The sequence below is a fragment of the Apteryx rowi genome, unplaced genomic scaffold, assembly GCF_003343035.1.
Source record: "Apteryx rowi isolate R43461 unplaced genomic scaffold, aptRow1 scaffold_161, whole genome shotgun sequence".
NCBI lineage: Eukaryota > Metazoa > Chordata > Aves > Apterygiformes > Apterygidae > Apteryx > Apteryx rowi.
This window is the reverse complement of record NW_020447875.1, coordinates 19,038-33,033: the sequence shown is the minus strand read 5'-3', so window position 1 is coordinate 33,033 and position 13,996 is coordinate 19,038. Positions and strand designations below refer to the sequence as shown.

General features: G+C 40.2%; 1 protein-coding gene across 2 annotated transcripts in view; it reads left to right on the top strand.

Moving 5' to 3' along the window:
* KCNN2 (potassium calcium-activated channel subfamily N member 2) overlaps positions 1-1,369 on the top strand; it is a 76,756-nt gene extending 75,387 nt beyond the window's left edge. Inside the window, exon 8 of one of the 2 annotated variants that reach the window (XM_026059891.1) lies at positions 718-1,369. In XM_026059891.1, coding sequence (XP_025915676.1) covers positions 718-1,005 — 288 coding nt within the window. In that variant the 3' untranslated portion in view covers positions 1,006-1,369. The remainder of the gene's footprint in view (positions 1-717) is intronic. The other variant, XM_026059892.1, reaches the window with a different exon arrangement.
* The last annotated feature ends 12,627 nt before the right edge of the window (positions 1,370-13,996 follow it).

Sequence of the window (13,996 nt, the reverse complement as noted above, 5' to 3'; positions counted from 1 at the left end):
AAAAACAAACAAATGAAAGAATAAAACCTGACGAACTCTATGAAATAATACACTTTAGATTACATTTGTACTGATCATTATGACATTTTAGATTTTACCTGCATACTTTCCATTAGCAAACACTGTTTTGCGGAGGGCAGATAGATAGATGGGGGAAGGTAGAAGCAGAGACGTGTATGCTTGAGGCTTTACTCCATGCTCTACATTTCAAAAAGAGTCCAGCCTACTATTATTTACAACCAGTTCAAGGAAACCTGCTCGGCTTAAGGAGAAAACAAGCAAAATTGTTCTGCTTAAAAGTATCAAGTTGTTTAAAAAATTAGAGGAAGTACAGGACAGTCAAGAGCACATCACTGCGCTTTGCAGTTTTTGGTCTCCTCATGGCTTATACAATTAATTCTGTTCACAAATCTTACAATGGTGCATTTCTAAACACCTGAACTTCTAAAAAGGTTTATCTAATTCATTAAGAGCTTGACATTTAAAATGCTACTGAAAACACCAGTGTTACATTTACGTTCAAAAAATTTAGTACCAATAGAAAGCTTTGTTGTGAATCTACAAGTAAAATTACTTCATAAGACTAGATCTTTTTCTGATATCCGTATCCTCTTTTGTGAAGTGCAAAACCATTTAGGAACCCTTGTAAAGCTGTGCTGCATGTTGCAATGTTTGTAAGATCTCTCTAAACCTTTGCTTACATCCTTCTACTTTCAGACTCAAAACATCATGTACGACATGATTTCTGACTTAAATGAAAGAAGTGAAGATTTTGAGAAGAGAATTGTTACTCTGGAAACTAAACTGGAAACTTTAATTGGTAGCATTCAAGCTCTCCCGGGACTGATTAGCCAGACAATCAGCCAGCAACAGAGGGATTTCCTCGAGGCCCAGATACAAAATTATGATAAGCATGTTGCCTACAGTGCTGAGCGATCACGGTCTTTGTCAAGAAGAAGGAGATCCTCCTCCACAGCACCACCAACTTCATCAGAGAGTAGCTAGAAGAGAATAAGTTAACCACAAAATAAAGACTTTTTTGCCATCATATGGTCAATATTTTAGCTTTTATTGTAAAGCCCTATGGTTCTAATCAGCGTTATCTGGGTTCTGATGTCAGAATCCTGGAAACCTGAACACAATGTTTTAGGCCAAAATGAGTAAAAACTCTTTTTTTTTTTTTTTCCCCTCTTCCTCCCCTCAGATGCACAGTGAATGCACCTATTATTGCTATATTAGATTGTTCCCCCTGTAATTTCACTAACTTTTTATTCATGCACTTCAAACAAACTTTACTACTACAGTATATAATATAATAAAAAGGTTAATTTCTGCACTTACTTGCTTGGTTGCTTGGACTTTAACAGTTAAAAAAAAAAATCATGATCAAAAGCCCTAATACTAAACCTTTAAGAAACAAAATTCAAGCTTAATTATCCCTCAGTATGAAAACTCATTCTTTAAACTTTGCCTGCAGTGGAGGGGGAAAAAAAATCCGTGTTCCTATAACAGTGTGCTGTGTATGTATAGTCATTTTAAAAGGTCACTGACGACTTCAGTTACTGAAGTCTGAAGTTACTAGAAAATCAGTTATGAAGTATGCCATGAGTTTTTAAAAAAATCTTCTTATGACTTTTGTTTAGCATTTCTGTTTAATAATGCATTTGTACACACACACGCGCGCGCRCACACACACAATTTATGCAATACCCATGGCAAAGACTTTTTAAACTACGTGTGCAAAAAGCATGGATGAATTCCCATTAATTTATTCAGTTCTTAGAGTCTCCTAATTGTACCAGGTAAGTATATCCAGAAAGAAGTATCACTTTTAAACTGGTAGTCTCCCATTAAAACTATTTGGACTTTGAAAGTCTTAGGTTGGTCCTTTTTCCACTCCCGTCTTTGTGTTTAAAGTTTCTGGAGTGACTGAAGACACAGAGGTACAGTACACACAACTGTGTTATGGCAATACACGGTTCTGCATACACCCCATGTAGGCAATCCCCCAGCCTCTGCTGTGCAACAACCAAGCTTCGTAAGACGCTTTTAACAATGTTTTCAAAAAATGTTGGAAACAAACCTGGCATAGACTGAGTTACACCGGTGGGGTATCTGTGGTACTTTACTTTCATGCACAGATAATAAGGTCTCCTGCTTTCCTTAGAAAGCATATGGTGCACATTTGTGAAACAGTTCCAGCTGACTTTTCTCTTGGTTTCTATTCCAGAGCAGCAACCCTAGATAAGCGTAAATGCACAGTACATACAACTTGCAATCATGATTTCTATATAAATAAGAAATTATATTACTTTATAAAATATTTTATAATATTTGCTCTTTTATAAATATCAAATTATATTAGTCTCTACTAATTTACAGACAAGGATTACAACTAGAGCTAAGTGTAGCCAGTAAGTAGGGGTAACTGTTTCCTAGGAACACTAAGCCTGTCTAGATGTAACTAATATGCATGGTCAAGGAAATGAGGGTTGCTTTACGGCAAGATTACAAGTTCTGGTCAGTCGTGACAGCCAGGGAGGACAGTGACGCGGAAAGTCAGGCACAACAGAAGAGCTATTCTCAACACCCYGAATTCCCCAAACCAAATGCATGACCTTCATAATCTGAAAAAGCAGCACACACTTTAGACCTATTTATAAAAAAGGGCTTGCCTTTTTAGTACAAAAATACATACTTGATGAATATGAGTTACGTCCAGAGGCACTGTTTGGTTATAAAAAGCTCAAGAGATTCTCCAACACCTTTTCATCCTTTGGGAAGATGATGCTTTACAATACTTCCCCCCCCCCCCCCAGATGAGCAGCACAGTTGCATGCCTTGAGTGCTACTTCTTTAGAGACTGGTTTTTGTGCCTAGGACTAATAAGCGCTATGCACAGTATTTACAAGTCTGCTTTGTTTTTTCAGAAGTTCTTCTCCTTTGAGTTACCAAAGGCAAAAAATGGATGATATTATATAGTGCTACTACTGTGCCAGCTCAGTCACAGTAAATCCTAAACTAGATGTGATTTTTGGAAGGCCATGAAGCCATCTGCTTTACACGGTTGGCAGGATTAGAAGTATTGATTAGTAATACTGGGATTGAATAGTTAGGCATCAGGATCTTCTTTTTTGAAGATTTTCATTTTGTCATTCTCACATTTTTTCATGTATAGTTTAGAATGTTTTTGCTGTCATTGAATGCAAAATACCCTTTCTGTAGCTTAAATCATTGCTTTTTCTCTTGTCAGCTTGAACCAGCTCTTATCTTGCTTACATCATCTTTTTATATTTGTAAGACCCTTTTCATTATTACTTTTCCCCCTCTAGATTGTACAACTCCGTTTTTAAACAACTGTACTTCTATATTGAAAATTCTTGCCAATCTCTCAGTTAAGGTTGAGTCAAGATCTGGCTACAAGTGTTGAGCTGGCTTATCCTGCTGTGAAAGAGCAGGAAGAACTGTCACCTTAACCTCTCCAACCTCTGTTACATGGTAGGACTCAAGAGCTTGAACCTACTAAATTCTTGCAAGCAGTCCTCTTAGATGTAATGGGACTAATCACATCATCAGGATTTTGTAATAGTCTGCCAACTTCTTTTGCATTCCTACAAACGACGACACCATGGAATACTCTGGTTCAATTTCTTGATTTACTCTACAGCTCACTACAGATTTTATCTGAATTTTTGACACTGATAATTCTTTCCTTCTAATATCTGGCTTAGAAAAGCACTACATGTGAATCTCGTCCAAGAAAATACAGATAGAGATTTACATTCAGGAGAGCGCAAAGTACTATGGCGTTAACTTTCTTACTCCTAATACACAATTCCTTTTCATTTTTCCTTGTTTAAATCTTGTACCACAAATGCCATTACTAATTTTTTTTTACTTTATTGCTGAAACATAAGCTCCTTCACAGTGTTCACCATATCAGCGCGCCAAAAGAAGAAAGTAGCATTATGGCAGATCTCTGAAACTGCTTCTCTAGTTACATTTAGATTTTTCTTTGAATGATTGTTTACAAATAACAAGGAATCTCTCAAAAGAGGCACATGGCATATTTACTGTATTACAAGTTGAAAAGCCTCATGCGTACTTTTGCTTAGTCTCATGGACTGGAAAATTCAGCTTTCGTTTGCTGCTGAATCTCTCTGTTTCATTGCATTCCACATACCGATTCCACTTACCAGTTACTTTGGAATCTTATTACTAATCCCTGCATTTTTARTGACTCTTATACCAAAGATACCTTGCCAGTAAAGACGATCACAAACAGGCATATTCACCATGTTTAAGACTAAGTACATTGGTTCAAATAACGAATGTTATATTTCAGTCTTTGCAGGATCAAAATAATATGTTCACAGCATAATGTACTTGCAAAATGCTCTGCAGATCTTAATTCTGCAAATCAGTATCTGTCATAAGCCTGCAGATGTTCCCAGATAGACCTGTGCAACTCAGATTTTCTTTACCTCCCACAACTCCATAGCATTGGCTCTGATGTGGAAGAAACTTCACTACCTGGAAGTTAAGCATCCAGCTTAGGAGCTCTGAACACTTTCTGGAAGCCCAAACCTTTCCTCATGATTTGAAAACCTTGGGCCTCTAGACTGGGTGCTCTGAATYGCTGTCATCATTAGAGGTCAAAGAGAGGCAACAGGCATATTGTTTTACTGCTGTTCAGTTTTTAAGACTCTTCCCATGTCAGGTCATACATAGACATTCAAAGTGATGCACAGGACACTAAAAGCATATTTAAATATAAAAGAAGAATAAATGGTTTAAATATGAGTGCTTAATATCCAGAATAGAACCTATTACCYATGTTCTCCAGATGGAAATTGTCCCAAAGCTCTTTTCCCCTAATGAAGAATTACAAAAAAATTTCAATGAGTTCTGTCTTCAGAGGAAAGATTTTCTAATAAGTAAGTCTGTTCTTCCATTTATCAAAAATTTTGTTTCACATATCATTTTTTTCCTTTTTCAAAAGGGAGAGAAGAAAAAGCAAGCGCCTCCTTTGGCCCTTCTTCTCCACCCCTCTCAGAATAATTAGGCAGTGAGGAACAGCCAAACAAAGAGGAAAAGGGAGGAAAGAGCTAACACTGCAATATCTAACTTTTAGGAACCTAGTCCCTAGCAGTATATCTGCAAGTGCAGGTAGAAACAGTCAGAAATTTACTCCACCAACACTCCTGGCTACCTGGATACAAGCCAGCTGTGGCCCAAGAGCACCACTGCCATATTAGTACAGTCCTGAGGTGGAGCTTATCCCCATTTAGAGCCAACCATTTATGTATGTTATRCTTTATGTGTACTTAATAATAAAGTTACTCTACATTTGTCAGTCAGGGCTTATGAAGTTGATTCTATACATGGGAGATGACTGAAGAAAGATGTTTAGGAAATGTCTTTGCAGTCAGCTGTGCACCAGTATGCCTCCGACCTGCCCGAGCTCCACATCATCTGCACATCAACGCTGGTCTAGAGACATGATAGTGAGTTAACAGCACTGAGCAAATAAGCCCCATCTCTCAGGAATAGGTGAATGTGCAAGATTATTGGGAGAGGAGAGTTCTGTTAATTTATGTAACTGTCCTCAGGACAGGAGGCTTAGCACAGCACCAAGCCTAGTGCAGACACTTGACTTTCAGCCAAGAATTTTCTTGCAGCCAAGCAGTTCAGCATATGGATGAAGCAGGTGCAGTACAGTCTGGCCAGGGTGTGTAGATATGCTCTAAGAAAGCTAAAATGGAGTCAGCTGCCAGAATTAGCCTGAGCATGTTGCCCTGTATTAGACTTTATCATAGTGATACAGTTCAAGGTCCATTAGGTCAATGATTTTCAGGCTTTTACATGAAGAAGTTTCTCCTGTGGAAAACTGCAAGTCTTTCCACATAACAGAGGAGATGCAATACAGGTGCAGTCCTAACAAAACTGTAAGCCATAAATACGAACCTGTCACAATCTAACATGGCAAGTAACATTACCAAACTGGATGTAGAGATGAAGCACGAAATGCTTTATGTTGACTTCCCTTGCATTGAGATTCACTTAAGCCCATTAGCATCTTTAAATACTTAGGAGAATCTAGATTATTTTCAATTACACATGAAGAAAACAACAGGCTTTTAGTTCGAGTCAGAGGTTCTACTTTAAAATGATGCTTATTCTGATCTCTTTGTCTTCCAAACCTGCATTTCCAAATATCCTAAGATAAGTCTAAAGAGCGGCTCCATGTTCTGTTACATTACAACGAAACTGGTCTCTAGGCAGAAAAGCATCTCCAGTCCAGATGGATCACATGGTACAAGGAGCAATAAGAAAGTTAGAGGAAATGCTGGGATAGGTGAATTGGCCAGTTATAAACTTCAGAGCTTAGAAGAGATTTAAGTGAAGCTTCACTTTGGGTCTGAAAGTCATGGGTATCAACACAAAGGAAGAGACAATGCAATTATGTTTCCTGACAAGGAGCAATAGGGATGCACTGTTTGTGTTTAACAGCATCCATCACTTCATGCAGCGAAAGTGGTCAAATGATTACAGAGATATGAGGGCTGCTCATCACACAAAATGAAACAAGTTTGGTTTTTTTTCCCCTAAAAAGAGAACTCCAAAACTCCATAATAGAAAGCAGAAGAAAACATGAAAGAGCTTGTGATAAATTAGTGTTGGAAAAGGCAATCTTGCCAGGCAGCTAGCCTCCAGAAAACTGGAAGAAATGAGGTTACAAACAAAAACAAACAAAAACAAAACAAAAATAAAAAACTACTCAGGAGCAGTTTTGGACACTCAGAATTACCCTTTAAGAAAAGCTTTACAATGTGCTGAGCAGCAAAAGCCGGCCTGCCCAAAACAAAGCATGGCAGTGCTCTGCCATCCCAAAGGGACTGAAAATCCAAATTTCTACAGGAGAAGTTAGAAAGGCCCACGGAGATAAACTTGGCCAGCACATGAGCTTCACACAAGTGTATGACGACAAGAAATCTGTCATTTTCCCACCCAAAGATATCACCATATTTCTCAAATGATATTATGGACTGGAAAGAAAATGTTTTTCCTATCAGATCTCAAGCATGCTAAGACAACGCTCATTCTGACAGGTCTGTGCTGCTGCTGCAAGGAAAACACAGTGTCTGCTGCTCCCCTGCTCAAAGAGGACAAAGCTGTGCTGTTCTGCAGCACCTTCTCAAGACAACCACCCACTTCTAAGATCAAAACCAACACTGCTCTGTCAGCAGCAGTTATCTGGCTCAAGGGAAACAAAACAAAACAAGTTTACACCTAGTGTCAAGACAGACTTGATTTTTGTCTGATGCTCCTTAGCACTTATTGATATCTTTGCTTGCTGGAGCTCAGACTCTGACTCGCACTACACGGAGGCGAGACAAGAGGCTGAGGGATTCACTCTCCAGCACAGGAGTTCARAGCACAGTGCCCAGGCAGAAATGTGCCAGCAAGCCATCTGGCTTCATTAGCTTCCTTTGAGTCAGAGCTTCCAATATGTTTGACTAATAACTGTGACTCCAACTGACTGCATTATCAGTGGTTTTAACAGGTTTTTAAAGCACTTCCTGCTGTTGGGCTCGGGATCCCTTGAGCAGTGTATCGAATTTAGGTAGTTCAGCCAGCACCACTGCGGGTTCATTTCCACAGAAGGGCCAAGAAATGTCTGTGCCCACTGAAGTCACCTGCTCAGCAGGTACTTAACACCTTCTGGGTGCTTAGCACATCCCAAATTAGCTCCACAGAGAAGCAGCTTCCCCATGAATCCCAAGCTCCTTTGGAAGATAATGCAGGAGTAGATGGGCCGGCTTCTGTTCTTTTAGCCATTTTAGTTACGATCTACACACAGAGGAAGCTGCTCAGGTATCAAAAGTGCAGTGGTAGGAAATTAGGCCATACTTTACTTATTTCAGTTATCAAACACATGAAAAGAAACCTAAAAATTGTACATAAGAAATAGACTGCTTTTCGAGTGCTACAAGATTCACAGTTATATATCCTGCCATGCTATCCTGTTTTATCCAGTCTATAAAACAAATATAGCAGAACCACTAAATATATTTTCAGTTTGAAGCAATTACTGTAGTACAGCAGCATGAAATAAGTGCACTTTCAGAATTGCAGATATTCTTCTCAGCAGAATGGAAACAGAAGAGAGATGGGCAAGTGGTGGGCAGGCTTTCCAAATAAGTTTTGCAACAAATTTCAGAGAGATAGAAATAGGACAGAGACAGAGTTAGATCCTCAGCCGTCACAGCCTGGAGCCTGTCTGTTAATGGTCAATGGATAGGTCTGAATTGTCCTTTGAAGGCCATGCCCAGCTCTGCCTCGAAAGAGAGATGGACCACCTCCACAGGCAATGCTGATGTGGTCTGGTATCTGGTGGCAGCGCAAGAGTCTCTGTTCTCAGCCCAGATTTCATCAGTCCAAACATCCACTTCATCTGTCAGGGTAGTCAGCTCCCTGCTCAAGGATCTCCAGCTGTAGCATATAATATTTAAAGATGACTAGACATTAAACTACAGACAGCTAGACTGCTACCATAGAAAATATTTGCTTTTAACTGTTTAACATTTGCCTTCTTTTTCCTTTGCATTAAAAAGATTAAGAAGGAAAGAGTATGAAGCGCAGTATTGGTTTTATTCAGAAGGAACAGCTTGTTTCCATGACATTTATACATTAAGCTTCTTCTAAATGACAAGCAGATTGGTAAAGTCTCTCTCCCCCCACAAGCTGTCTTCACCCTCCCCCCCCCCTTTGATCTTTGCTCAGTGGCTCTAAGAAAGACATTGTCAGATGCAGAGGCCTTTTACAGCCTTCTAGGTTGGTGAAGAAAACGCCAGTTATTTGTGTACAAAGTGGCCAGATACTAGCTGGTGGCATTTGAATGCACAATTCAGGTTATGATGTTCCCTCTGCCTTGACTCTCACTGTTGGCGCTGCAAGAAGCTAAAGAGTAGCACAACTTGCACTGCTGCTCAAGTTGTCTGACAGTTATTTGAACAGTTCTGGCTCAGCCTGAGAGCATGATGCAGAAGCTGCACAAGGACGATCTTTGCTTCTAATAGTTTTGACCATTGCAGATGCTTATTTCTCTCCCCGTTTCCATCCCAGAGCAGAGAGGGAACAGCAAGGAGGAGAACCCAAAAATCATATCCAAGTCAAAATGCTACCCAGGGCTATCCCAGTCTATATGTGCTCCACAGCCTGGCTCTGTGGAACAAATAATAAAACTCAGCTCAAAGATTAAGGAAAGCTATGTGATGCCTGACCTTTATTCTTTTCCTGCCAAAAGAGGATGCATTGCTTGTGCAAGGTATCTCAATTATTTCATAGAATCATAGAATTAAATACCAACATTTTCTGGTCACAAAAGGGATATAGTGACAGCCATGTCAGAAGCATGCGGGAAAGTGAAAAATGGGCTGATGATATCTTTAGGTACAAGGCAACTGAACAAAGGATCCCAGAAAGGGATGTGGCCTCATGAAGAGTCAGTCAGGAAGCAATCTTCCACTGCTCACTAATTCATTTAAACAGAGACAGAAGATACCCTGAAGCTGCATGCATATTACTGCTCCAAGTAACCTGCAAGATGATTGTCAGAATATGTTGATGGAAAGTAAATTCATATTTTAATTGCACACCCTGGTAGCCTGTACCATTTCTGGTACATAAGTCTCCCATGAAAGAGGAGTCACAGAGGACAATGTATCTATCCAAATTAGTCTATAGGAAATACCACTCTGTTCCCTGAGATTTGATTTCTCTTCCCTCAGGGGTGGATGTATGTAAGCCACACCTGTTAACATACTTGGAGAACAGTGCATCTGCCAAAACAGAAATTCCCTCTGTTTTTTTTGAGGAAAAGCTGCTGAAATAACCAAAAGCTTGCTGGCAAGGGCGCTCGTAAGAAGGGAAAATTTTTCAATTCTGGAAGAGGATTTGGTTCAGCTGTGTCATTTTCTATAAGTGCTCAGATGACCAGAATATAAAGACACATATAAGAGCAAGAACCAGCATGCACGTTTCTTCTCCTGCTCCTTTCCAGGCGCATGCCGTAACAACTGCACGTCAGTCAGTGCCATTCTCCCTGTCACAGGATGCTCTCCCCTAGGCAGCAGGAAAGCTGCGCTCAAATCCCCATAGGTAATAAGAAGTGTCGAGTGCGCATTTCCCGACAGCCTCTCTCTTGCCTTATTGGGTGGGAAGAAGCACCAATGACTTGGTGCTTTGCTTCTTCCACTTTTATGGAGTCAGAGACGGTCTGAACATTGGCATCAGGCAATGCCCTTTTATATGTAATGGAAATCCATGAGACATTCTCACAGTAAGTAAATGAATCAAAGGGAATGTGCCTTACTGCATATTTTTATTGCTTTAGGAAAACAGAATTATTAGCTTAAAAGGTCAGAGATGACTGCTTAGAATTCTGCTGAGAAGTGCTGACCTTACTACTATTAAAAGATGTGTTTATATTTTTACTGGATGTTGTGTTATTGCAAAAAGCAAACAAGCAGACAACATTACATAAAGTTGTTTCTTACTTCACTATTGCTGTCGCATAGGCAAAACTAGCAAGCTGCTAACAGTTAGACTGAATGCAATTTGGGTGATGGTTATAGGAAAGCTTAGACTGATCAAGGTTAAAATTGCTTCAACATGAAAACATACAGAATAGTTACAGTTATAACAACTAAATGGTCAGAGTTTGAGAGCATTAACTACCATTTTAATGCTCATTTCTCACTAAAGGTTTTGAGTCTCTGTTGTCCTATTAAGCGATGAACTAGAAGACAAGGATTATTTTTCTTCATCTATGATTTAAGAGACATCAAATGTAACTCCAACAGATGGAGTGGGGCAATGAGCCCAGACAGAAGTTCTCCTTGCTAAGGGCCTAAGTCCTTTCCCCCCATGATTTTACTCAGCTTTGTGCATTTAGTCATTTTTCTTCTAAACCCTCTTCCTACCTCCCCCCCAAAACAAGCTGACCCACTTCAAAGAAATCTTCATTTGACAAGTTAATTCTCCCTGTTATTCAAGGAGAGGCTCTGGGTACCTAAACCAGGTCTGAGGATTGCACTAGGCAGCTTGATCTTTGGAAGAGGTATGAAAAAAATCCAAGTAGAGTGGCACTTTTAAACTCTTTTGGGACCCCAGCTCTAAAATATCCTAAAAGTTATTTTAAAAAGCTGAGTTCCCCCTCAATTCAAGTGGGGTTCACATCTCTCTAAACTCCCAGTGCACTGTGGGCATAATATAGGAATTTTTCTAGTAGACACTCATGCAAACACAAGTGCCACAAAAGTACTTGGCTATACAGTAAATGAATGGGAAAAGCTAAAACATCAGTGTTACTGCAGTTTACTTTTCACTTAAAACATTGCAGGAAGTTAATAATATGGGAAATGCTGTAAGTGCTTTATTTTACAAGATGTACAACTATTTCAGAGGTAATTTGTAACCATTTTGGCATTAACCAGTCACTTAGAAAAAGCACATGAGAATTTGCTGCTGAAAATTTATGCAACTTCACCATTTGTGACTATCCTAGACTGTACACAAAGTATGTGGGATGAGTTGATGTGTTATATTTCTCCCTTCCTTCTTTCAGATTTGCATGATTTGAATATTCCTTGAATTACTGGCAAGAGATTAGTGCTGTGGTCTGAAGAAAGAATTTCATGAAGAGGGTTTTTTAATCTTTATATATATATATATATATATATTTTTTTTTTAAAGCAGGGATGCTCCTTTCAAGCCATACACCAAAAAGTGCTCCTGCTTCTCTGTTGACAACCCACACACTTTCAGACTCCCATACTTTCAACTTGTCCAATTAATATTTTCTTTAAGTGGTGCCAAACACACAGAAGTCTAGCATGGATACCACTTGCCCATCAGCTGATCTGAAGTCATGTTTTCCTTACTCAACACCTCACTCCTCCCCTAGCCAAGGAAGTTCAAAAATCACTGGATTACAAAAAACTTGCAGTCACGGCCATGGACCTAACTTCAGCCAGGCCCTGGTAGTTCTGCAGCCCACAAAGACAGAAGCACACCCAGCCAGAAGAAAAATCTCAAAAATGCCAGTAACAGGGAATGGGATGGGAGATAGGATTGCAGAAAGAGTAATGAGGACATTGGTTAAAAACAACAAAAAAAAAATCACCATGGAAGCATTTTGGAAACAAAGGCCGTGAAGGAAAGTCAGTCTAAATTAATAGTAGCCTTTTAAATAGATTCCAGTAGGCTTTAGATAAAGCCCTTAACGGTTTAATGGGATCAGAAAGCATACATACTATGCCTCACCCCAGGTCAAGTGCCAAAACCCAGTGCAGCTTTAGCTGTTGGAGCTAAAACCTTTCAACACTGAATACATTTACTGGTTCCTGCGAAACAGTCTGTTCACTTCTCAATGAGCAATACCATCCACTCTCAGCTGGAGCTTAGTTAGCACAACTGTTGACAGTGCCCTAAACTGAGCACCTCCGTTACTCCTCTCGAAGGCACCCTCTTGTTTCCAGAGGTTAGAACGGGTTCATTTTCATGTACCGTGAACTGTATCACGTGAGGAGGGCTGCTGGGTAACCCCAGCAAGGCAGCAGTCGCCTCTGCCCGCTTGCTAGCCAGGAGACCTCCCGGTGGATTTTCACCCAGCGGTAACTAACCGTCAAGACAGTTTCTGTTCCTGACCCATCACTTCTTGGACAACCCCCAAATGTTTTTAGGTAAGTCCCACRCATAACATGCAGGGCATGCAGAGCAATGCCAGCACGTAAAATAGCTGGCATCCTCTGCGAGTGTTTTGGATTTGGGGTCTTACCATGCTATAAGCAAAGAGCACGCAGCCATTCCCTCACACTTGTGGAGAGAATGCAAGTTAAAAGCAGAAAACCCCCAAGAATCAGAATACCCCAAACAATGGAGAATATTGCACCCAAACTTAGAAATAAAATACTTTTCCAAACAAATCAGTCAAGAATTAATACTTTAAAACAAGCAAACAGACAAAAAAAACGCCCAGAACTTTAATCTAGGATTCAATTTTCTAAAGCACCTGTCCCATCACCATAAGATTAACACACCTCCATTACTATATATATTCATCTTCCCAGCTGCCATTAACAGCACAAGTAGTTTCTGCCTCATAAATTTGAAGAATTTTTTACAGAATTTGTGTGATCTGTAGTGTAAGTAAGCTAATTTTTCATGACGAAGCATTTTTTTGTCTGATGCTAATCTCAAAGAAGTGTAAGTAAGACCTAACAGCAGTGAGGTCACGCCAGCGTGCAGAAGTCAGCTGGTGCCCTGCTGCAGGAGTACCCAGCTCGACACACTGTCTTTGCTGCTGCAAGACTTTCCCAGCCTGGGTACCTGGCAACCCGAACAACCTGTCCTCTTCCAGCCGCTCTTCTGCGCTCCTCAAAATTGCTGCAAACCACCACCCCCAACCTTCGGGTGCCAACACAAAACTCCAGTGGAAAGTGCCCATTGCAGCTCTTTGCAAAGCGACGCTATGGAATTGTACATTCTCTCATCACTTTTAAAGAAAGAATGGTTAATTATTGGGCACTCTCTTGCTCTGTAAATGTGATGCTTTTACACTACATTAGAGAGGCTAAACTAATCCAGGCATGGATTTGTTCATACACTTGGTCTTCATGACCTGTAACATCTTCCAAAGAAAAGTTTTTGCCACATGCCTGTTCCTCAGGGGGCAAGAAGAGAATCACAGAATCACAGAATGGTTGAGGTTGGAAGGGACCTCTGGAGATCATGTACTTCAAACCACCTGCTCAAGCAGGGTCACCTAGAGCATGTTGCCCAGGACCCTGTCCAGACAGCTTCTGAATATCTCCAGAGAAGGAGACTCCACAACCTCTCGGGGCAACCTGTTCCAGTGCTCTGTCACCCTCACAGTGAAGAAGTTTTTCCTCGTGTTCAGATGGAACTGCCTGTGTTTCAGTTTGTGCCC